At 37.2% G+C, this 26,235-nt stretch overlaps 1 protein-coding gene across 11 annotated transcripts in view; it reads right to left on the reverse strand.

Moving 5' to 3' along the window:
• Positions 1-5,922: 5,922 nt before the first annotated feature.
• The window catches only part of TRAK2 (trafficking kinesin protein 2), a 63,935-nt gene continuing 43,622 nt past the window's right edge, over positions 5,923-26,235 (reverse strand). For all 11 annotated transcript variants that reach the window (XM_087435613.1, XM_087435604.1, XM_087435610.1 and 8 more), the window contains 11 exons: positions 25,480-25,689; positions 24,773-24,851; positions 22,889-23,019; positions 22,368-22,442; positions 21,093-21,230; positions 18,482-18,561; positions 17,965-18,168; positions 16,226-16,524; positions 14,391-14,657; positions 12,412-12,517; positions 5,923-9,858 (listed from right to left, as the gene is read on the reverse strand). In XM_087435613.1, coding sequence (XP_087291739.1) covers positions 9,180-9,858; positions 12,412-12,517; positions 14,391-14,657; positions 16,226-16,524; positions 17,965-18,168; positions 18,482-18,561; positions 21,093-21,230; positions 22,368-22,442; positions 22,889-23,019; positions 24,773-24,851; positions 25,480-25,689 — 2,268 coding nt within the window. In that variant the 3' untranslated portion in view covers positions 5,923-9,179. The remainder of the gene's footprint in view (positions 9,859-12,411; positions 12,518-14,390; positions 14,658-16,225; positions 16,525-17,964; positions 18,169-18,481; positions 18,562-21,092; positions 21,231-22,367; positions 22,443-22,888; positions 23,020-24,772; positions 24,852-25,479; positions 25,690-26,235) is intronic.

Consider the following 26,235-nt stretch of genomic DNA (forward strand, 5'->3'; position numbering starts at 1 on the left):
CATAAAAATTAATTTTTGCTAAAAGTTTATCTGTAAACTCTTATTTCACTTATATGTATCTAAATCATTTGCTCCCAACAATTTATGTTCAGATTTACCCATGAAAACTTCATGAGACATTAGACAAAATTAGTTATCATTCTAAGTTATTATTTCTGCTGACAAATTTTTTAACAGAGATAATATGAGCTTATTTGACTAATAAATCCAGGTAGAATAAAGGGCACATGTCTGCATTTTATCCAATGCTGATATCTCTGAGGACATGTCTATTTCAATCAAACCAAAAAAGTTTAATAAGCTTTTATTTACCAAAGATTATTCTATATCATGTTAACTTGAAAAACATTTGGGTTAGTTCCCATTACATTTAGAAATAATTTATATAAGTGCTTACTTTAAGCCTATTAAATAGAGCTCTTAATTTTGGCCACACCACCTGGAGAAAGAAAAATATCTCACATTTATAACCTATGTATAGAGAGAGATATACATGAACACACAGGCAGACACAGACAGAGATCTTATAGCTTCTGTTAAATTTTTGCTAGGTATCAGGTAAAATACAAAATTCACTAGTTTATAAAGGAATAGTTGGATCCAATTTTATTTTAGCAGTTGGAAAGAGTGAAATTTACCTGCTAAATCTTTTTACTAATATTTGTGAAGAGGACATTTAAGATTTTTTTTATTTGCCAAATTTCCAAATACTTCTCTCTCTCTCTCTCTCTTTTTTTTTTTTTTGTTGTGTCAGTTGAGCTCACTGGGATCAGTCTCAGGCGATTGTGGGCTGTGTTTACATTTCTAATTTTGTAGAGATTTGCAAGACAAGGATAGTTGCTTTTAATTTCTCAAATACTTGGGCTGTAGCCTGAATGATATCAAAAGGCTGATCCACTCATCCAACTACATTTTCTTTAATTTGCTTCTTTATATGAGGGAGATTTTTCACTAAGAGGTAAATCAAAAGGTTTTTGTGTTCCAAAACTTCAGGAAAATGTACCACAACTTTAAAAAAGTCTGCACAAAGTGTTTAACAAAGGCCCTCTGAGTGCACAATTCAACCCTAGACCAATTTACCCTGGTGGGAGGGGTTCCGTTATCTTTCCTACTAGCCCCAGATATTAGCCTTCAGTTTCCATTTCACATTGTATGAGCTCAGGCAACCCTATTGACTTTCTTTAACATGTTTGATTAACATTGCCTGAAGGGCACATTTATATGCCCTCTATTTTACAGTCTCAGGCTGGGAAACATTCCCCAGTGAGACACAATGTCCATCCCCACAATACAATCCATAATACAATCAGGCAAAAGAGATATAATCACTTTACATAAAGCCCTTTCAAATACCAATTCTCCTAAAAATTTTATCGTAATTCCACCAACTTTTATACCTCTAACCATAGCTTCTATTAAGACTCCCTCAACAAGTCTTGGTCTTATAATACTAGGTAGGGGAAGTGTTTTCAGCCAGACATAACACCCATTTCCATAAAACACTGAGGTAAAGTTGACATAATTTCTTTATATACTACTAGCTCAAACATTCCAAGCTCTATAATCCTATCAACGCTTATACGTTTTTCAATCTAATTGTAGCCTGAGTCAGGGTCCCACCAATGGGTTTTGGTACCATAGCTCGTGGGGCTCCTGCATCAGTGAGTCTTGAAAATTTTTCTTTTCTATCTCCCGGTCATTTTATCCATTCCTGTGCAAAAGGCTTTGAGTCCCCAGCAAGAGGTCGAGCCAAGGGACTGTGGCCCTTTTGTCAGTCTTTAACTTGATTAACCAGCCTGTTGCCCCAAGTGATTGTTGGTCCAGTTTCTAATTGTGATCTCCTGCCTTCTGACTTCAAAAATTTTTTAAAACCTGGGTAAATAGAGCCAGTCTATTTGGGGCACTTTAACAATGGGGGACCAGTAGCGGGTCCCTTTCACCCACCCAACCTTAGGTAGGGCTGTATTAAAACCTTTGTTTTAACTCCATCAATGTCCATTTTATTCACCCCATTTTTTAATAATCAGCTAAAGATTTCCATCCTTTGGGATGAGTTCTATGACTCTTCCCTTTCTGATTCCTCTTTGTTTCCCCCTTTTCAATATTTGTTTTATTTATCTTATTTCCTAAAAACCCTTTAAAAATTTTCCACCTTGTTGGGAAGAGTCCCTTGACTTTCCTCTTGGCTTCTTTCCATTATTTTGTCAATTAACTTAATGCTTTCATTAGCATCTATAAGACTGTGAGAGGAAGCTGAGACCTAAAATTTGATTAAGTTATTAAGGCTAGTTATTTCTTTTTAATTTGGTCTTTTCATAGGTCCCAATAAAACAGCTGTTTATGATGAGAGTTCTCTAAAAATTTTTCCAATTTAGAAGTTTTTCCAATTTAAAGGATCCATTGTCTGGCCACTGATGAGTAGGATCTTAATAGCAACTCAAACCAATAAGCCTTTTATGGCTTAAGCATGGACATGAGAGGCATCCCCAAAGAGATACAAAAGCAGCAGCCCTCACAAGATCTAGAACATTCACTCCCCAAAAGAGTTTAAAAAATCAAAGGACTTCATTGCACTGGCAGTAAGGATGGTGTCTCTGGTCTCCCATAGGATTGTGGGATGCCTCCAGTTACAAACTCACTAATCTGTGACACCAGGCAGGCACTACTGGAATGGAATTTTTCTAGTACTAATGAGCAATGAAGGTTGAGACGACAAAGCCCTCTTATGGTCTGGGATCCCTTATGAGAAACTCCCCTGGGAGGTGACAGAGCCAGACAAAGAGATTATGTCTTGGATCCCCAGGCTATTCGACTTGGCTGCCAAGATGCATGCCAGTATATGCATCATCCGGATGGTGGAGACCAGAGAGAATCTCACCGGTCTCAAAGCTAAGCTCTCAAGACATTGAACAAGACAAAAGAAAAAACCTTATCTTATATGCACATTAACACCTTTAGCTCAGCCTTGGGTCTCCTGGAGCCAAACTAATATCTACGAGGGAGATGCTGCAGGGTCCAGGATTGTGTGTTGTTTTACAAAGTACCTCACTGCATGGAAATTTCCTTGAGGTTGGCAGGTTGACCTAATGTCCATCTACCCTGTTCTGTGATCAAATTATCCTATCACGGGAGTCTTCTTGAGTTGGTGAGTGCCCTAATGGCTCTTCAATGCTTGACCCATGCCCACCAATTTTGCAGCTTTTTGGCTTCCAACATGTCCCTTAGCAATAGCTTTTACCTCATGTGCATATTACCCCAGCATCAGACTGCTAGGCTGGCCCAAACAACTGGCCTATAGGGCCTATGCCTATGTTTTGCCCTATGGTTTTTCCTTTTTATGACAAATAACACAAAAGACAGAGACAAGGAAAAACAGTGACCATCTCTGAGAGGAGAAGGATCAATAAAAACCAGAGTTCTCAAACTAAATTTCCTTCCATCGGTGAGTCTAAGAAACTAGCTTCACAAGTATTTTCTCCTGCTAATCCAAATTTAGAAAAGGAAAAACCTCACCACTCGTGCTTCCACTGGACCCTGCAGGCAGAGATCTGGGAGACTGACGTGATAAGAACTCTTACCTCCTGCTGGCTCCTGTCAGAGGTCCAAGATCTCTTGTCTGCAGTAGTCCTGGAGTGAGCAGCATCCAGGCAGTTAAGTTTTCTCTTATCTTTGTCACCAATTGTAGAGGAGGAAGAAATATTCCTCTACCCTTATAGGTTCTTTTGGCTGGTCTAGGAGTTAAATTGACATGAGACAGAATAAAAGGAGAAAATCAAACAAATTTAATAACGTGTGTACATGGGAGAACCCAGGAAAACTCAGTAACTCACCACCTTAAGTACCAGCAACAGACAAAGGAGGATGTTTGGGGTAGTGGTTGGGGACCTCAAAGGGGAGGAAGGCAATTCACATGGAGATGGAAAAGCAAATGTCTGGTAAACAAATGCTTGTCATGCTTTGCAAAGACAATGAGACATGGGGAGGACTTTGATCAAATGGGCCTTGCTAGGTTCCTCCCTACCACACCTAGTTTATAATATGCTGTAGTTATCTATGGTGATAGCTCCTTCTTGAAACAGGCCTTCTTTCTCCAATTCTTTTAGGCAGTTAGGGGGGAAAGGTCCAAGTTTCTTCCTGAGTCTTTTGTTCTTAAAAATAATCAAGCCAAAGAGATACATTTTGGGGTGGTAAATTCTGATCCCCTACATCACCAAGTGTAGGGGAGGAAGAAATATTCCTCTACCTTTACAGGTTCTTTTGGCTGGTCTAGGAGTTAAATTGACATGAGACAGACTAACCAGAGAAAATCAAAGTTTAATAACATGTATACATGGGAGAAACCCAGGAAAACTTGAGTAACTCACCAAAATGGCTGAAGCCATCACCTTAAATACCATCTTCAGCTAAAGACAAAGGAGGATGTTGGGGGTAGTGGTTTGGGACTTCAAGGGGGAGAAAGACAATTCACATGGAGATGGAAAAGCAAATGTTTGGTAAACAAATGTTTGCCATGCCAGGCAGAGACAATGAGACATGGAGGGGACTTTGATTAAATGGGCTTTCCTAGGTTCCTCCCTGTCTACCACACCTATTTTTTATTACACTATAGTTATCTATGTTGATAGCTGTTTCCTGAAATAGGCCTTCTATCTGAAATTCTTTTAGGCAGTTAGGGGGGAAAGGTCCATGTTTCTTCCTGAGTCTTTTGTTCTTAAAAATAATCAAGCCAAAAAGACACATTTTAGGGTGGAAAGTTCTGATCCCCTAGGTCTAGATGGAACATGAAAGAAGCATGGTGCCTGTTCTTCATATTATTGTATGATCTACAGATTAAGAGGTGGTGAAATAGTGATGTAAGTGGTAGTGAATTATGTAAAATTAAAATATTTCATAAAATATCCTGGCCGATTGTAATGTTTGAATGTGATGTGAAAATCTTGCTTTTTACCAACATAGTGATTTTGCTGAGAAGGCAAGAAAAATAAATTTTATGGAATAACCCTTTGATTTTTATCTATTTGGCTCTTATGTATTTTTCTCTAACATCTCACATCTCCTTTAGCATGTTTTACTCATACTTTCTCACACTGAAGAATAAAACACTTCATGCTAATGCTGGCAACACTGCCTGCCAGCCAACAATTTTATTTTGGCATCTCTGCCAAACCTGGACAGCAACGTTTGTTCATTTGAAAATCCTGTGGCATTTTGGCCCCTATTTCATAAAAACTAATGAAATACGGTATAACTCAAAATTAATGTAATGAAAACAAAGAAAGAAGTCAACAGCATGCTGCAAGTCTCAAATCTTTAGCCTCGTCACAAGGGTTTTGGACTTAAAACACATCTACTGATAATCATTTGTGAAAGAAAACACAATTAAAGATGCTAGGAATATCACTAAATTTCATGTCAAAGAAATAGAGACTCATTCTTCATTTATTTCTCACAAAATGCTCATAATTCTACTGGACATTAGAGTTTTTAAAAAAATATAGCAATTAAATTGTGATGGAGATGAGAGAACATCAAAGAACCTTTTCTATTTGAGTCCAATAATTTTCAAATTTAGTTTCTTGGAACAGTTTCTAAATAGCTAAGAAAATCAACAGTATATTGTGGACTCTAGGAAAAGAACTGCTTCACACTTCCTGAATCTTTTCAAATTAAAGATCTGCCTATCAATGATGCCAGATTTTATTTTTTGTTGCCATTACTTTGCTAAGGAAACAATAAGGCATATGTAGACACTTTGTCTATGCTATTTTTAGAAAATACAATGAGATCTGTTTACTACTTATGACTATTGTTGGTTGGGCAAATAGAGGTTATTTTCTGTACCAAAAACAACATAATGGAAAGGAAAGACCTAATACAGGATTATCTGTGAAAAGAACTGGGACAGACACACAGGGAGACAAGTGACAATTTAACAAGAGACTCATGTTTATTATCTGATTTACAATTGACAAAGCAAAGGTAGGTGCACAAAGAGCTGTTCGACAGTCAAGCCCCAGCTATCAAACAACAGTACTTCCCTGGCTGCCCCAGCGGGCACTTCCACTGTGCTCTGCAGCACAACCACAGTGTAAACACTGTGTGTTGCACCCGGAGTACAGGCATCTGATATCAAAGGAGTGGACCATGACAAACACTCAAGGGATCTAGTTCTAGATGTCAACAGTCAATGTTAGTAACCAACAAGAACTAATCACATACTAGAATGGTCAGAAAAAATAACAGGCTTTTTTGAATACTATATAAAATACACCTTTAATAGAGAATAGGCTCTTGTGAGCTGCCTCTAGCTTATGTCGTCCCTTTGTCAAAGTCTGTTCATTCATGTCAAATCAAGGACATATAGTACAAAACTTTTTAAAAAATTACTTTAACAATGGTCATTAACTTCTCCCTAAGACTCATGCTTAAGATTTGGGATCATCATAATTCAGGAAAACTTTTAAGTCTGAGCTCATGAAGGTATCCTTCCTACTAGATCTAATAGGATACTCAGAAATACCTGAGGTATAATCACTGAGAACCTTCTTGAAGGAGAAAAAAAAGATTGGAGTTTCCTATACTGGCATAAAAGTACATACACAGTTGATAAAGAAGAACTAAAATGTGAACAGTACTAACGCATAACAGAAAAATTGAGGAGGAACTTGCTATCCAGTTCTTCTCACTATACTTTGCACACAATTTTGCTATAATAAGAGATTCTCAGGCTGTACCAAAAATGATTTTAGGTGCAAACTTCAAAAACTGCAAAACCCAATTTCAAAACAGGATTCATCTCTAGAGACAAGCATGCACCAGTATACAGTTACTGCGTTTCTGATGGAACAGCAACGTCAATCTAATCTTCAAAAACCTAAGTATGGTTCTTTTTCATCTGATGTGCTTATTTGGCTGTGAATTTGCCTTTGCCTTGCCTCCTAAGTGATCATTTTAGCATCTGTTACAAAAAAGTATACTAATTACACAGAACGCTCCAAAATCTAGCTTAATTTATACCTATTTATATAATATTCATAAATCTGATAGTTTAACACTTTGTACTATTCTCTGGCCCTACATTTTCCTACTTCCTGATGTTTCTTGGAAACTGGCAACAGGAAGCTTTCTTTCTTTGAGAATAAATAAAAAGCTTTAAGAATTGGCTAAAATAAGCACCCCAGAGTTACTTTATGAAGTAGAAACTCAAATACTATTTTTTAATAAGTGAATTGGAATATTTCAGAAATTTAAACATCAGGAATTCTTTTGGTTAATGCCTGCCACATTCAGGGACACTTACATTGACCTATGGACCTGCTAGAATCCTTTCTGAACACGCATGTGTACAGTCTGTTGACCTCAGCATGACTGAGCAAGGAGGGAGAATGGGGAGATGACACTTTCACTTTTCTTTTTTGAGAAATTTACTTAGAAAAGTTTTATCAAAAGATTCTAAAAAGCATGGAAAACTCACATATTCTTGCCACTGCATGCATGTTGGTTTTTCTACCCTTTTGAGCACACAGCTCCTCACGAAGGAGAGGCACCTTGAGAGAGGAAGGACCCTCCTCTGGCCTGAAGATAGGTCTATTAATGGGAATCAAAGGAGCAAGACTCATGAAGAATTCGTCAGAAAACTGCCTTTCAGTTAAGTCAGAACAAAGGAGTAAAACATTTACAAATTAAACACCAAAAAGATCAAGTAATATGTCTCTCATTTTCAAAAATAAAATAATTATTCCCCTCCCTCATCGTCTCTCCATCATGCCTTTCATATAATGCTATTTCTTTCTGAGCTGTACTGCCTAGATGAAGCCATGTCATCTGTGAGGAGCAGACCTTGGTCAGCAACACTCAGAAAACAGATTTATTTCTTCCCAATTCACAGCCTTGCGTCACACGGTTAAACACCAGAACCTAATCCTCAAGTTCCACTTTGCAGTTTCACATAGTTTGTTTAAAAAAAAAAAAAAAAAAAAAGACGCCTCAAGGAAAAAGCAAAAGCTTTGACTCTCCCATTAAAAAGTTCATTCTTTAATTCTACAGATATCAAGAAAAAGGCAGATTTGTTTTAATTTTATTTTACACTTAAAAAACCCACAATCTCAAAGCAAGCACCTGGGTTTTACTTCAGCTTATAATAATTTATTTGCCTGAGAATTTTTGTGCAAATACAGGTCATCTTCCATTAAAAATATGCATAGTATACTTTGGAAAAAGTTTAGTTGCAACCAACTTTCCTTATTAAAAAACTCACAGACATAAATACACAACGTTCCCTAACTCCTATGATTGCACTTCTGGTTGAATCCCTTCCAGCCTCCATGGAAATCTGAAAGACACGTAATTGTGTTCAAATGTCTTGGCCACTGCACTTACCCAGAAGAAATATTCTGAAAACAAGTTTCCTTGGTTCCAATTAACCCAAATTTTCCTTTTAAAGTAAATCTCTCCTACTCCCCACTCATGTTGTTTTTTGGGGGTTGTCATATAAAAATACAAATTTTAAAAAAGAACTTTTAATTAATCACAAATACAAAAGGAATTTGGTAGTCTTTGGGCTGCCAGTGGCTCAAAGGCCTGAAAACAGAAAGCAAAAGGGAGTCTCCACTCTTCTGATTTCATGAAAAAGGTAACTTGTGTTAACGCTGTGAGCACACCATTTGATGGAGGGGCAAACCTATGAGCCATCTCACCACTGTCCCAGCAACAGACTGAGCTTTCCCCAGCAACCCTCCAGGACAGCTTTCCATAGGTGACGTCAAAGCTGCTCCTTTTCTCTTCCCATCTCCTAACCTGGGTTCTCCTTGCTTATGCTTACCAGAAATAAATGTGCTAGCAAGTTCAGTACTTTTGGTATGTTTCAATATTACTGAATTTATTTTCTAGTCACTTTTCATTTTCAAGACAAGAAAACCCAACTGAAGGAGTGTATTAAACTTTTCTTCCTTTTCTGCCTCCAAACACTCATGACCTTTTCATATATACTTTCAGTTTATCAGACCTCATTCATTAGGGCCTCATCGCAATTCTGTTTCTATTCTCCCACGTTCCTCTTCCCACGTTCACAACCCCTTCTGCAACGTTCCTTTTCTCTCAGTCCAACCAGACTACATCTATCAGTGCAAATCTATCCTTCATGTGCTAATTTGTGTAAGAGGTCAGATAACAGCTGAACCTTAGTCCTCCTTCAGGATACCCATTTTGGGTGAGGATGTGCAAACTGGGGCGCCAAAGCTACCCATCATGACTGGAAGACTCTGATTCCTCCTCAGTCCACTCAATAAATTGCTACCTGAATTTAAATAAACAGCAGAGTCTGGTCTTTGAAGACCAATTTCTGCCTCTTGGCTTCTTCCATTTTCCCGTGCATCAGAGGTCTTGATCACTCTGGCTATCCCCAGTCTCTTCAGCCTGTCCACTAAGTTCATCTTCAACTGTCCAACATCAGGAGGGTTCCGGGAAGGTCTCAAACCATACATCTCCTGGAGGAATGTTTCAGCTGGTCGGGAGGCCAAAAAATTTTCAGAGAGATGCACTCGAGGCTCAAAGGGCAAAGGAGAAGGGCAAGGTGAGTGAGAAGGTGAATTTGGTGGTGTGGAAGGGATAGCCAGGGCTTTAGGGAGAGGCTGGGGGAGGGGGTTCTCTGAAACTGGACTGTGATACACTTTAGCAGAGATGCCTCGCTCTTGTAGAAGTTTGGCCAAGCTCATGGTGCTACTGAAGGTGATAGTGGAATCTCGCCGGTTGGTGATGGATTCACCAATGCTGAGTCTATAGGACATAGCAGGAGAATTCACCGCTGTATTTGATGAACTGCTACCCCTACTTCCACAGGATAATGAAGGGAACCCAGAGCTTTAAAAAGAAAAAAAAAAGCAGAAGAGAGAGTTTAAGAATAAAAAGCAATCTCCAAGTCAGCATTTAAAGTAATTACAGTAGCAATCCACAGTAAATACAGAGGAACAGGCAACACATCAGTAAAGAACTCTGTGGAACATATCTGAGTAATGAAAATTCTGTGATTCTATGTTACTTCAGTGATTGGTTAATGATTTGTAATTTGTAACTTAGTCATTAACTTATTGAAACATATTCCTTTACATAGGATATGAAAAAGTCTACTGTACTCTTAGATAACTTCATTCTTAAATTTTAACTCTAAAATATATACCCGTGGAAATACAACTAAATTTTATGACAAATCAAAGAAATTAAAATATTAAAGAAAGTAACCTTTAAACATTTTTATTAATATATCCATTCCATAAAGTGAAATACACCAAGAGACAACAATCCATGAGTAAACAATTCTTCAACTTTTTAGAAAATATAATCTTTCATACTTAAACCTAAGATGCTCTTCTAAGGAGAAATTTCTTTTTAATCTTTCAATTTTGTATTACTGAGAACTAAAAAAGTTCTAATTGTTAAATCTCCATTTTCAAGAATGTTAATTCCAAACAGTAGGAGTATAAGGATACCCGTGGAATGAATTTTTCTCGATCTTGACTTAGAACATGTGTTTCTGGGAAATGAAAAATTATTAAAAGCTTTGACAGCTATTAGAATCTTTCTTGTTATTCTATGTTTTGTTAAAAAGAAAAAAAAACCTTAATAAGAAATCATGTACTCAAGGAAATGGTGATAGAATGAAGAGGATACTTGTTTAACCAACTTTTCCCCCTTGAGCAGAAGTTACCGGTATTTAATAGATAAACTTTCCCTCTAACTCAAAATACTCAGTATATCAATTTATCAAGATTTTTAAAGATTGTGAAAAAAATGCAAGTTTAGGATAAATAAATAAACTTGCTAAAGTACCAACTTGTATAAAAGAAGCAAAATGCAAACAAGTTTGACTCCTTGGCTAAACCAGTCCAACTAAGAACCTCTAATCTGATGCAGTCTCTATACTGTACTCCGAGTCCGCCACTTTCCTGCCCCTATTACTGTAGAATTGCCTGTCCTTTCCCAAATTGTACACGTCACATGATGGTATCAGCTTGTATTGAGAGTCCCCTTAGGAAACAATTTAATAAAACTCATCTTGTTGACTATAAGAACAACAGAGATATGCCTGCTCGTTACAGACTTTATTGAGATCTTTATTGGATATCTCCCAAATGCTTCCCCAAACAACTGATCTGCTTCTATCTTATAAACATTGTGAATCTTAATCTTATTAGCCTCCACACTGGCAGCTACAAAGTTAAGACTCAAATACATGGCTCATCTTAGCAAGTGTAGACTTTATGGTATAATTGGTACACTAGTTTTATTCCTCTATCCATTTTATATCCTTATTCTTGATTCCTCTTCGCTTCATTTTTCTTCTCTACTTCTAGTTAACACTATCCCTGCAATGTTTTACATATCTTTGAAACTACCTTAGATTCTTTTGGGAATTGGTAGGATAGAAATAGCAGCAATATGGCTTAATAAGATCTCTCAACTACATGTTAGAATATCCATGTTCTAGTCTGTGTAGTAAATAACTTGGCCTTGCCCAGAGGGTTCTGGCGTTTGTCCTCAGCTTCTGGGAGGTAATCTATGCCATATCTGATAGAAGTGTCTTTGTCTAGGATGGAGGCTGGCCATGCTAGATCTTGGGGTGGACCTGGCCACACCCAATAGTGGCAGGATAGGGGCTGGCCATGCCTGAAAGACCAACCATGTGATTTAGGGTGGGGGCTTTGGGTCAGTGGACCTGGAGGTGAATTCAACCATATGGGTGATCAATCAATCCATCCATCCATCATGTCTATGCACTGAAGCCTCAATAAAAAATTCAGACACTGAGGCCTAGGTGAGCTTCCCTGGTTGGAAATACTCTGTGTGCACTATCACACGTCGCTGCCAGGACAGTAATGAACCCTAAGTACAAGGGAAGCTTCATGTGTGGAACCCTCCCAGACTCTATGGGTCTCTTCCTTTCGCTAATTTTAGTCTGTATCCTTTCCCTGTAATAAACAGCAACCTTGAGCAGAACAGCTTTCCGTGAGTTCTGTGAGTCCTTCTAGCAAAGTAACGAACCAGAGAGTGGTTTTGAAAACCCCCAATTTGCAGGTGGTGTCAGCAGTGAGGGCAGTCTTGTGCGGAGGACTGGTGCCTCAAATCTTGCAGTTTGGCTAACTCTGGGTACAGTCATTTCCGACCTGTCTGCCCTCGGACCAGCCACCTGAACTTTCCATGCCTCAATTTCTTCATTTACACAATACATACTCACTTGCCTTGCCTACTTCAAAGAGTTATAACGATCAAATGAAAAAATACAATGTGAAAATATTCTAAAGACAAATTATCACAGAACATTAATTAAAATTCTGGGAATTAAAAGTAATTTTTAAGAAATTGATGAAAACATAGTTGAGGAAAGAAGTGAAGCCTCAAATTGCCCAGCCCTCTTACCTGGGGGTAACCTGAGTGATATCAGAGGGATGCAATATCCTACAGGTGGTGAAGGTGTAAGTCGAGTTTGTGCATGACAGACACTTTCCTGGGTTTGAGGTTGCAACTGAAGTCGAGATTTTTAGGGAACCAAACACAAAATCGAAAGACTTGGTTAATAACGTAAAAAGTTCATCATTATTTATTAATAATACAGTATTTATCAAGTGTTTTTTGTACAAAAATCCCCAAATGTAAAAATGAAACATACATAAATACTGTATTAGTATCGACTGGTTAGTATATAGCTAAATCCTTCAATACTTTAAAACTGTAATTCAAAAGGATTATAGATAGCCTGCAAACAAGAGAAAACCACATTCTGAAAAAATACATTAAACAAACTCCCAAGATCTAGTCCTCCAATCTTTCTAAGAAAGCCAAACTATCTACTCCAGCAGTTCTACAAGTGTGGTTTGCCAAACCTGTGGGAATCTACAGGTCAAAACTACTTTCACAGCAATGCTAAGACGCTGTCTGCCTTTTCAACGTGGCTGGCATTGGTGGTAAAACTGCCGGCTCCTTAGCACAAGTCCAGGCAAAGGCACCAAGCTGTACTAGCATTCTTCACGGTTGTCCACTCACAGTAGGGGAAAAAAAAAAAAAGCCAGATTCACGTAAGAATGTCCTTGATGAAGCATTAAAAATTATTTATTAAATCTTGACCCTTGAATCTTTTTAATATTCTGTGTGATGAAATGGGAAGTAAGCATTACACACACTGCTGCAGACTGAGATACACGGGTTATCTAGAGGAAAAGCACATGTGCAATGGAGTTGAAATTTTTTCATTCAACACCATTTTTACCTGAAGGAACAATTAATAGACAAACTACAGTTATTCAGATGTGCAATCTGGCAGAAATTTTCTTGAAAATGAATGTAGTGAACCTGTCTCTTCAAGAAGAATAGCTAGCAGGATTTGCTACCACTGACAAAATTTGAGCTTTCAAGTGAAAACGAGTTTTCGAAAACTTGTATTAACCATTGAGAGCTTCAAAGCTTCCTAATACTAAAAGACTTATCTGATGAGATAGGTGGCGATATTAACGTGATTTTAATATATTATATAATGAAATTTGGAAGATCTGCATAACTCAGTGAACCAATATCTTCCAAATGACCGATGCCTGATGTTACAATATCATTCATGGGTAAAAGATGCATTCAAACTGCAGGACAGACCAATAGATTTTAATGTAACAAAGTACAGTAAGTTCACTGACAGGGTTTCAGATTCCACATTGCTATGAACCTTAAAGAAACTACCACTTAAAAAGTTTTGGTGTAATATTAAGAACATCCACAAACACCTGAAGAGGCTATTAAAATACTCTTTACTTTTCCAACTACATATCTGTGTGAGGTTGCTTTGTCTTTATACTCTTCAACCAAAACAACATATTGTAATAGACTGAACATAGAAGCTGATACAAGAATCCAGCTATGTTCTATTAAGCTACGAATTACAGACTTGTAAAATTGTAAAAGAAAACCATTCATCTACTTAAAAAAATACCTATTTTTCATAAAACATATTATTTGTGTTAAGAGGTAATTATTATCTTTAAGTGAGTTAATAAATATTTTTATATTTTCTCAGTTTTGATTTCTAATATAGTAAATATCAATAGACAGAAGCCACATTAACAAGCACTCTGAAATTCGCAGTGATTTTTAAGAGTGTAAAGAGATCCTGAGCCCAAATGGTTTGCGAGCCACTCACTGAACTGATCTCTCTCTGCCCTATTTATGCAGGCTGGCTAGGAAGTGGAGAGAATTAGAAGGGCTACTAAAGCTACAGATGTTCATCATCTTACATTCAAGACTGAGTACACTCCAGTAAGATTAAAATAGAGGTGGTCAGCTGACCATACACCAAGTCAGAATGCAAAGTACTACTGGTTCCTAGACTACATTCAACTGAGCACTTTCCTCACCTGTAACTGGACCACCTGCTGAAGTAATGGGCGGGAGGAAGATTCCTGTTACTGGCTTGGATATTGAAGGTTTCTGTTCCATTTGAAGAGGCTGCTGAACTTGAAAAGTGATACCTTCCTCTTCATCCTCTTCTAAATCAGAGAGGTGATAGATGGCATCATTGGGCAACTGGGTACAGCCTTTAGTGATAACACCTGGCCGTGGGTCAAGAATAGTTCCTAAATTTGGTTGAGCAAGCTGCTGCCAGTGGTGCAGAGTTTGTGATCCTGAATATGCAAGACAAAAAAAAAAAGGCATGTTTTAAATTTCCCACAAATATTAAATCTTGAAACAGAAGCTATAATTGCATGTGTAAAAAAGTGATGATAAAACTACTTATTTGGTCTTAATATTCTGGTAAAATTTGTAAATTAAAGTTCTCTGTGGAAGACTGACAAGATGCTAAAGGTGTAAATAATCATCTTTCTATTTCAAAAGTTAACTTTAAAAAAGACATCTAAAGCAGCAGTGAAAAAACGAAGGCAACGCCCTTAATAGGAACTAGGATGCTGAGGCAGTACGAGAAGGAAGATATGCACCTCAGAGGTGGGGCTGTATTTTCCCAGGTGACAAAAATCAGTACTCCTTTGGCTTGGAACTACGCTTATGAACTGTGAAGTCAAAAGCCAGACTCCCAGGTTGGGAAGACACCTTGAATTTCAGTACTTTTTGTATACTTCCTCACCCGGCTCATGACTCTCCTTTTTCCAGGCTCTCAGGGAGAGTAGGAAAATGAAGGAGATGCTAAAAGGAGGATATATCCCCATGGTTCCTGTCTACAAACCATGGTGAATGATCTTCACAAGGAGCAGCACCAGATGTAATGTCTAATTATGTCACTATAGTCATTTCATCCTAAAAATGGCAACTCTGACAAATACCTGCACTTATCATTAAGAATAAAACTAACTTACAGAATCTTTGCATTTGAGGGGTCCTTATGGATAACCTACTCAAAATTTTGTCTAATGCAGACTCTTTTATAATAATAGTAGAGAATCATTTGAAGATTGTCAGTATTTCATAAAACAAAGAAATTTATTCTGAATTTAAGTTATATCTTAGGAGAGAACAAAAACTGAACCGAAATTAACAGAATTGAAAAAAAGAAAAATACGGACACACATACCTTTAGGTAAATGACACTTTTTGGGTAAAGAACCTCTCTTTGAAAAGGAAGGTAGAGACCAAGTATTATATCTAGATTATTCTTATTTATCTATCATATCCCATTTATCTTAACATCAAAACTACTGTCAATGACACTCCTTAGCAAAGGACAAAAAAAGGTTACTCCTCCTCTCTCACATTTACATAAAAAAAAATCAGTAGAAGAGAACTGACAGCTGATGAATGCAGAGCTCTTCATCCATTTTCTATAAAGTACTACAAGGCACTGTCACCCCAACAGCAAACTTAGGGCTAATAAAGCTATCTTCTGCACACAGAGATTTTTTTTTTTTTTGGTGAGGAAGATTGGCCCTGAGCTAACATCTATTCCCAATCTTCCTCTTTTTGCTTGAGGAAGACTGTCTCTGAGCTAACATCTGCGCCAACCTTCCGCTATTTTCTACGTGGGATGCCGCCACAGCATGGCTTGATGAGCAAGCAGTGTGTAGGTCTGTGACCTGGGATCTGAACCCAAGAACCCGGGGCCACCAAAGCAGAGTGCACAAACTTAACCACTATGCCACTGGGCTGGCCCCAGTTCTCTTATAATTAAAATACAAATCTCAATTCCAGGGGAAGGCCAAAAAGCAACATGGCTTACAAATGGTCCTTACTGATTTATTACCTTCAAGGGGCTTAACAATTTGTAATTTTTCAGGCATAAAACCTCGAAGGCAACTGGCACTGCTGAGGTCTGTGGTCTCCGACTGGTCGGTGTAGAGAGAGGCAAGGCTCTCGGTGGGGGTGCCACAGCCACTAGTCCCTTCCTTCTGGTCAGCCAGAACCTGGATCTTCCGCTCCCATTCTTCAGCAAAGAACTGCTTCTCACTTAAGTAGTTCTGTCGCCGCAGACTGAGGCGATGCAGCGCTGTAGCCACATCACTGTCTTCAGAGGGTCCTGGCTGACCCGTCTTCTCAACATTCCTATGGGAAAAGCACATTCACTGACTAGATCTGTAAGGGTCATGAGCACAACCTAGACCTCTCCTTTCCACAATGGTGAATGTTCAAGAGACTGATCTTAAAAACACAGTATTTTTTCCTTGATATCTGGAATACAAAAATAGTAACAACAAACCAAAATCACTAATACTATATATCATTTTTACAGATCATTTCAAGTGATTTCAGACAGGCAAAAAAATACTTTATTATGTGTATTCACTGACTTTTCTATTTCACTTAATTTATGAAACCACAGATCTGACTATAAATTCAGCTTAGGTAGTAAAAAGTAAATATTATCATATTTCACTGAATCTATATTACCACTGACTGCAAGAGGTACCATTATTTAATGTACTACTAACACAGAAAAAAATGCTACCCATTAAACTATGACATGCCATTAGCTGCAAAACAAAAACAATTTAAAAAATATTAAAATGTGAAAAAATTTGCTTTGGGCCATAGAATCCTCTAGAAATATTGTAGAACATTTAACAGAACACAACAATAACAGTAAATACTGCATTTTCATAGCTCTGCAACACACATTTTGTGACTTTTGAACATGTTTGAAATTGGAGGTATCTTATAACTGATATCAAAAGAAAGTGTAGCAAGCTGAACTGTAGTTGCTCCAGACTACTACGTGTGAATTCACAGGGTCTGTCTGTTAAATCTTCTCCTAAGGTAATTGTGTACAATGAGGCAGTATTGACACACAAAGCTACTGTGGGTGCAGAACCTGTCCACTACAGACCAGGCAATATAATCAAAAACCCAGGGTGATGGATTTCTGCATTAGGAAAAATTTCTCTTAGGTGCCAAACATCTATCTTCCAAAAGCTTTCGGCTGACTTTCTAGTAATGCTGTTTAATTTCTAATTATATGTAATTCAACGAACCGAATTAATAGAAAGCAGAAAAAAATCTAAGTTTAATCAAATAGGAAATTAAGAGCAACCTAGTTTTCCTCAATAGGTATTCAAGCATATTGTTTATCCTAAAGGTACCAAAAGCAGTTGAGATTATGAGCATGGCTTATGAGAAAGTGTCATCTGAGGCTATGTATAACTGCCAATGACCACACAGATGCAAACAAATTTTGACTCTGAACACAAAGAAGATTTAGACTCAAACTTTGCCACACCGAAGAAGAAAAGCAGTAAATAATTTTATAGTTCAATGCAAGCTCCATTTTGAATACACCTAATTAAATGTAGCTTTTTCATTCTAAAAACTTTTATGAAATCGATGCTGTCTCTTACAAATAATGATACAGGGCATCATTACTGAATGAAACTGACAGTTCCAGAACTTCCCTGGACAGCACAGAGCAGGGCTGGAATTTGAGCATGTGAATCTGGCATGTCAATGCACAAGAAACACAGAATCACTGCCGTGATCTAGGTTTCTTACCCTGGAACCTCCTCCGAGTTGCTCCCCTGGTGCAGGAGTGTTTTGTCCTCTGTTTGTTGTAAACCAGACTCAAAAGGCTTTGCTGTCATGATGACACTGGAATGGTTGGAGCCTGGAATGGGTAGCAGAGCTGGGAATGGGACAGAGCGACCCCGCGTGTCATTGGCAACCCGGACAGTATCAAATACCCGCTTCTGTTGGGCTCTGTCAAAAAAGAAGTGTTCATTATTGCGACTGCCTACCAGTGGAATGCTCTAGAAAAGAGACATGTGTGTGTAGTTCATTAAAAATAAAGCCACCCAAAATAGCTTCTAAAGCTTAGGAGAAAGTATTAGAAAATAAACTTCAGAACAAGAGGACACTCTCACAACTGTGAGCACTATGAACAAAAAACTGATTTACTACTGAAGTAAGCAGATTTACTACTGAGTCTTATAACTCCTATCACCGTGGAGAGTGGCTTCTTTTTAATTTCCATCCTGACAACTGGGTGACAACACCTGTGATCTGTACTCACTTTTGTTCAAAGAGAGAAGATTCCTCATCCAAACTCAGCTTCTTACGCATGGTCCCCTCAATCTCGGCTGCCAGGGATTCCTAAGAAAGAGAGTTTGAGATCTCTATGGTGATTATGTAAGAAGCCTGTCAGGAGAAATGAACTGTCTTTAAATTAAGTATCAGAGTCTCTAGAATCCAATAATTTTGGTGTTATAATGAAAGAAAACACAAGAAAACAGTCACAGGCTAAAATGCAGGGGAAAAAAGGACTTTCTGGAAATGTAACTTTTAAACAAGAACCAACTACTTTTTCATGATATATTTTTACAGGAAAGCAGTGGAAAAAACCAATATGATCAATAGAAATATTACACGTGCAGATACAAAAAAATAAAAGGTCTGAAAGGCTATAAACCGAGATGTTAATAGTGATTCTGTGGAGGCCAGGTATTTAACAATTTCTTTTTGCTTCTCTGTAATTTCTAACTTTTCTATAATAAATATGTATAGCTTTTATAATACAGAAAACTCATTAAGAGAAAAATAAGCAGGCTTCCCCTTCCCCTGGTCTCCCAGGGGTGAGTATTCAACCAGCCTGGGTGGCATGCTCAATGGGGCCGAGCTGACAATGGCAGGAACTGGAGGTGGTCTGGTGCGAACTCATGAGTTTAAATATATGTAGATGGATACATGAACATAAATGTGAATGGAAATATAGATACAGATGTGTTTCTGTGGCTGTACGTACGAACATATACATATTTCCTAGCTCTATCTGCCAAGAGGGCATGGAAGCAATGACACTCTAGTGGCAAGAGACACACAGCACCTAGATCTTGGATTCTGAATATCATTCCTCATTAAAACTAACCAGAACTCCTTGGAGAAATGGCTGATTCCAGGACTAGGACAGAGAAAGAACAAGAGGAGTTTGAAGGAGATCCCACTGGCCACATCTGGGACAATTTAAGTATCAAAATAAAAAACAGTCATAGATTATAACCCATCAACTAAAATAGGAATCTATGAATCTGCACTGACATAACTAAATGAAAAAATAAATGAGACAGAAAAGCTCTAACTTACAAAAGAATGCCAATTAATAAAGGTTGAAAAAATGATGGAATTAGAAAATCACCGTCTGGCAATCATCACAGTAACAACTGAGTCAGACATGAACCATCAATGGGGGCTGAAACTAGCGGGCAAAAGTGTGATGAGGAACAGGATATTTAACAGTCTCCAAGTATCTTCCCACAAAACAGTAACTTGGATCACCTGGTTAAGGTAGTATCCGCCAATGTTCATTACTGCAAAGTTAATCAGCAACATTAATTTAATTAACTATTAATTAACACTGATTAACTTTACCGTGGAAAACATTGGCAGATACTACCTATTAACCAAGAGATCAAAGTTAATTAACATCATCAGTAATGGGATAAATAGACAATGTGCACCTCCTGATACAATGTACTGAGAAGAACATGGCATTACTTCTGCCAAAAATACATTATCTGAATCTAATCATAAGGAAACACGAGACAAACCAAAACGGAAGACATTCTACAAAGGTCATGAAAAACAAGCAAAGACAACTGTCCCATGTTGAAACACCCAACACAATGTATCCTTCAAAGGACACTGTTGGGACAACTGGCAAAATTTAAATGGGCTCTGTGGATGAGATGATAGTGTTGTATCAATGTCCATTTCCTGACGCTGATGGTTGTAGTGTGGTTATACAGGAGAGTGTCCTTGTTTTCAGTAAATACACACTGAAGTATTAAGGGGATTAAGGGGTAATAGAGTATATCTGCAACTTACTGTTAAATGGTCCAGAAAAAAAAAAAAGGGAACAATATGGCAAATATAGTAAAATGTTAAAAATAGAGGAATCTAGGTGAAGTATATATGAGAGTTTTTTGTACTATTGTTGGAACGTTATTCTAAGTTTAAAATTATTTTAAAACAAAAAGTTAAAAAACAAAACTTCTGCCTCCATATTCTTCAGAATATCTACTAAAACTTATAGTTTCAGTCTTTTAAAAAATATCACATGCTTGCATGTAAGTGTTTAAGAATAAGATTATTAAAATAACTCTTTGAACCAACATTACAAATTTTGGCATAAACTCAGAAGTTGTTATTAATTGCTTTAATTCAAAAAATATTGTTTATTGATGAATTAAATAAACATGATTCCTGCCCTTATGGGGCTTACATTCTAAGTGGAGTTAAATATACCAAGAAACTCAAGATCTATTGACAGAGGTTTTAGATGTTCAGAGCACTATTTGAATAAGTGGCATGTGGTGGGCCTAGAGTAAGGATGACCCACATTTAAGTAGCTTTATGGTACCTAGACCTAAACCTAATTTCCTCAGGGTTCATCTATTACAGTCAATCTGAAAGGTCATCTGTTAGAAGGAAGTCTACGATAAGTAAGAGTATTCACGTAGATGTAGATATGGAAATTCAGGCCTAAATCAATAAGTGAATTCCAGAAACAAGGACAAACCATGTTATCTCTTCTCAATCTTTATACCATCAGAAACCATAACACTCTCAGGACAATCTAATCTTAAACAAGTTTCCTTAAATATATGACATCCTTCTCAGTTCCTTACCCCAGAAAAACCTCCACATGACTGGGAGAAGTAGAGATGAGCAGCAGGGCCAGATCTACTACGAAGTTCCTTTATTTCTTCTTGGGATTCATGTAACATTCCCAGACACTCCATATTCCTCTCTTGTAACTCATGCAGCTAAAAGAAGGGATGTTACGTAATTAGTGTACTTTATTATATTCTCAAAACGACAATGGGGGGAAAAAACCCAGTGGGATAAGTATTAATTTTACCTAGAGGGCTAGCTATCTTTATGAATGTAATTTCAATACAAAAACTCTGAAACAAACTAATCAAGGAGAGTTTATATATTTCAAGCTGCCAGAATTACATGTGTCTTGGCCAGAATGATACATAAAGATGATTTCCTAAAAATGTGAAATGTAGCTGAGACAATCATAACTGTTAATTCAATATTTAATGCTTCATACCCTTAAAAAAACTTACAAAGGAAGTATAATAGCTGTGGTCAAGATAGGTTTAGCATAATGTTAGATATGTATATTTTTAAACATCACTCTGAAGTCTGTAAATGACAAGATCAAGTCTATGAAGTATTGTAAATGACGTCAGGGTGCTCCATCACCCTAAACAAGTAGTTTCTTCTCCCTTGTTTCAGATCTTCTTTATAGTTAGATACACAAGCATGGTAAAAGAGTACATAATTTTTGGAGTACATTTTAACTTCAATTTCTTCAAGTATGGGATGTGAACTGGATCATCAGCATCACCAAGGCTGGGGATGCTTAGTAAAAATGCAGATTCTAGGCCCTTACTCTAGACCCCACTCACTTAGAAACCTTTGGGGACGGTGTCTGGGAATCTCCATTTAAAACTCATTTTGTCAAGTGATTCTTATGCATGCTAAGGAAGCACTAAAGTATATTTAACATATAGAATTTTTATGTAGGTAGAAAGTAAGAGATTTCTGTTATTTCTCCTGACATATCTGCAAAAACACTTATTAGAAATTATCTTACTTTAAAAACTGTTGGGTTAGTTCAGGTAAACTGGTAAAAGGGTCACATATTCCTAAAGACTCTTATAAAAGTCGAAGTTTTCTCTATTAATTAAGAAGGATGCTGTCGTGTTATTAGTTTTAGAGACAGAATTTTTTAAATGCTTTCCTTCTTAGATCTCATAATTTCATCTTAATATTCTTTTGTTGTTTTAAATTTGGTAATCACCTTTAATCATTCTTATTCACAAGATGAAAGAAACTATCCATTCCTCCCCTCCCACAGTATTATATAAGATAAAGGAAGATTTCATTACCTCCATTGTCAGTTGTCTTTGGGCATCTTTGGAAGCATGTAGATGAAGTCTCAGTTCTTCCTTCTCAATCACATGCTAACAACATATTAAAAGAGACATGTGACGCCTTCTCATATAAAATACAGCCTACTCTCTCTCTTTTTAAGACACCTTAGGAGTGTCTCTCAGGGGTATAATCTAGAGGCCTATAAAAAGCTAACCTTACAAAATCCAAATAAGAGCAACAAAATGGGCAGAATACAAAATCCATCAAGGTGTTCAGAGGACAATGAGCATGAGTCAATAATTCACATCACAACTTTCTGAGGAAACTCTAACTCCATTTTACTGAGAGAAATAGTGACTTGAAAGTCATTATTCATGATATTTCGTGATAGCAGACTAAAACAGCAATCACATTAAAGCACTGTAAGAGGGCAGGGACTGTGTTCATTTTGCTTAATGTGTCTATCACTTAGCAGAGTGCACAAAGCTAGGTCAGTGCTTCAGCAAACATCTGCTGAACAACTGAATGAACCGACCTCTTTAAGTTTGTGCTGAAGATCTACAATCTGAGACAAGAGAGAGGAGATCTCTTCTTGGTATCGAATCAGTTCATCACTCTTCCCAGACAATTCTTCAGTCATTCTGGACATCTCAGCATTTGTTTCACCTTGGAAACAAAATAAAAATTTAAAAATTAATATAAATGGTAGGGTAGGGGTTGGCAAACGATGACCTGTGCGCCAAATCCTGTTTCATAACAAGCACTAGACTATCACAAATAGATTTTTCTTTAAGATAAATTTTAAAAATAAACCCAGATAACGCAACAGAGAAAAATAAAGGTTCTTCTGAAATAGGCTAATGCTGGGAATTAAATAGGAGGCAATGAAGCTACAAAAAGGCAAGCAAACTAAAGGTTTCTGCCTCAATCTTTTTCTTTATGAAGGACAAGAAGGCTGAAAAGAGATATGTGAATTATATATTTTTGCAAGCGACAAGAAATAATCTCATTAATGTCTTTGATAACTCCTCAGGGATGTAAATAAAATCCCACAAGCAATGAAAATTAAACTTAACAAATCTAACAAAGGAACACTTCTGAAATGGAACAGTCACAATCTGTTAAAGCTACTGAGATGCTTCTGTAGGAGAGAGACTTTTTGGGATACCTAGCAGACTGAGCAGGGCCTCTAAAGCAATTCTTACAACCCAGCATTCTTGCATGTGCATGAAATAGAACCTCTAGAATTCTACTGGGGAAATAAATCTTTATTTCATAATAAAAACTTTGACTTCTAAACATAAGTGGCAAAACTATTTTTCAGTATCATATAAAATTATTTTAACATTGACAGAAAGCTCATAATATTTCAAAGGATGGCAATAAGGAGGCAGAAGACCAGGATCTAAGCTCTTGGGCAAGTCATTTCTTCTTTGTTTTTTAAAGTGTAAAAGGTGGGTAATGATAGTGCTGATGGAGAAGATTCAATTTACATTCCCTCCGGTTCTCTAATATTCTGTTATTCTAAGGCATAACATTCTGAGGCTGATAGCCCATATGAATTGATATAAAGTTATCATATCTTCTCTTTCAACATAAAAGGCTATATATTTGTAGAAAAATTAAATATCTATTTCTAGTAAAGCTGATCTTCTTTTTTTTTTGGTGAGCAAGATCGGCCCTCAGCTAACATCTGTTGCCAATCTTCCTCTTTTTGCTGAGGAAGATTAGCCCTGAGCTAACATCTGTGTCCATCTTCCTCTATTTTGTATATGGGATGCCGCCATAGCACGGCTTGATGAGCAGTGTGTAGGTCCCTGCCCGGGATCCAAACCTGCGAACCCTGGGCCGCCGAAGCAGAGTGCACAAACTTAACCACTACGCCACCGGGCCAGCCCCAAAGCCGATCTTTTCTAATTGATTTATTTTTTAAAATTATTTTAGTTAACAATAACCGAATATACCGAATATATTTCGTCAAACCGAAATATATTCCTTCATAAGCACATAGTTGGCACTTAATAAATACTCATTGAATGTTAGGTTTTATGCCATCATTTAAGCCCTGGCTCTGCCACTTATCAGCTTTCTGATTTTGGCAAATCATATTCTCTACAGGACTATTTCCTCACCAACAAAATAAGAGCTTTGGCTCCTTTCACTCTAACTTGCTATAACTGATAGAAATACAGGTCTTTATTTAATGACGACAGCACTTTAAATCAAAGATATTCTTAAACGTACATATGGTACTTTATTTAGGGTTGTAGGCTCAATGTGATATTCTAAGATTTTCAGTAACTATTTAAAATCGTTTCTTGAGATGCTTCTACCGGAACCATTGATCTAATTTCTGAGTTGGTGATATTCTACCAAATAACTGTACAAAGGCTACGAACGAGAACACATTAATACTTACGAAGTTCTTTAACACAGTCACTGACAAGCTGTTGTTCCTTCTCTTCATAGGTAATGGTTTCTGTCTTTATGTGACAAGCCTTCAAGAAAAAAAAATATCAGTACGTGATGATATGGTCTAATGATTTTATAGTATTAACTAAAAGTACCCTTTAACTCTCCTTTGACGATAAAAGTTCATTACTTACAAAGGAAAGAAAAACCCATAAAGCTTTATCCACCATAAAATAAAGTAAGAAAAAGGACATGACAGACATTTCTCTCCTCCTTCTCCTCAGGACCTTTGCATATGCCTACTTATCCCCCTGGCCCCTTTCCTCCACCATACATCTCTGCCTTGCTAATCCCCAGCCTCAGCTAAAATGTCACTTGCTTAAGTAGGATTTCTTTGATTTCTACCCCCGAGCTCACAAAACCTTGTAATTTTCCAATATTGTTCTTACCACAGCTGTAATTATTTGTGTAAACTCCACAAGATATATATTCTATGCTGTGGCTTTCTCTATTTCATCTGTCAGCTTGCTATTATCCACTTTTTAGTGAGATCTCAGTAACAACGGGAGGCATATACATGTGCCTTGGCTGTCACCCCCTCATTGGGATGTCAAGAGCAAATCCTTAGTAACGCCATATTTCACCTCAATACTACCTGGACCTAAACCTTATAGCCTTTAAAGTAAAGGAAAGTGGGAATTAGGTTGAATGTACCTTGGATCGAAGAGCCATATTCTCTTCTTCCAGTTCCTTGAGCTTTTCCTGCAGCATGTCCAGCTGCAGCAAACCTTGAGATAAGCTAAAGGACTCATTGAACCGAAGAGGAGTAGAACAGCTGGAATCAGTCTCACTCTCTTCAGAAGCAATGGAGACAATTCGAAGTAACTCATCTTTCTTGGACAGCTCATGCTGCAGCTGATTAACCTGCACATCGACAGCACTTGATTCACAAAATGTTCCTTATTTTGCATTATTTACATGCAATATAGCTTTTAACTCATGGAGCAATTGTTTCTCACCATAAAACAAAATCATAAAGCCAGATGCTAGATTTTACTGACTAAAGTAACAAGTGCTAAAAAAGAGAACAAACCTCAGACACTTCCTAAGCTATAATTTTAGAGCATTAACCAACAATACAGCTTTTTCTATACTAGGTGAAAAGAAAATCCAATTTTCATGGTCTATATAATAGGAATATAGGAGGAAAATTTCACATAAGATAACGATACATTCAGAGTTAAAAGCAAAGCAAAACTGAAGAACTTTCAAAGTATCAGAATAGACACCTACTTTAAATTCTCACCCCAAAGACTCGCACTTTTAAGCTCTAGAACTCTATATGACTTCCTAACTTTAGTTCTAGGGAATAAATATTTTCAATGCAAAGTTTCAAATGGTATTAAACATAATGCATTTATAAAATATAAATGAAACCAGATAATAACAAATTACAGAAAATTTTAAATG

The sequence above is a fragment of the Ceratotherium simum genome, chromosome 9 (assembly GCF_057802395.1).
Source record: "Ceratotherium simum simum isolate JZ-2026a chromosome 9, ASM5780239v1, whole genome shotgun sequence".
NCBI classification, from domain to species: domain Eukaryota; kingdom Metazoa; phylum Chordata; class Mammalia; order Perissodactyla; family Rhinocerotidae; genus Ceratotherium; species Ceratotherium simum.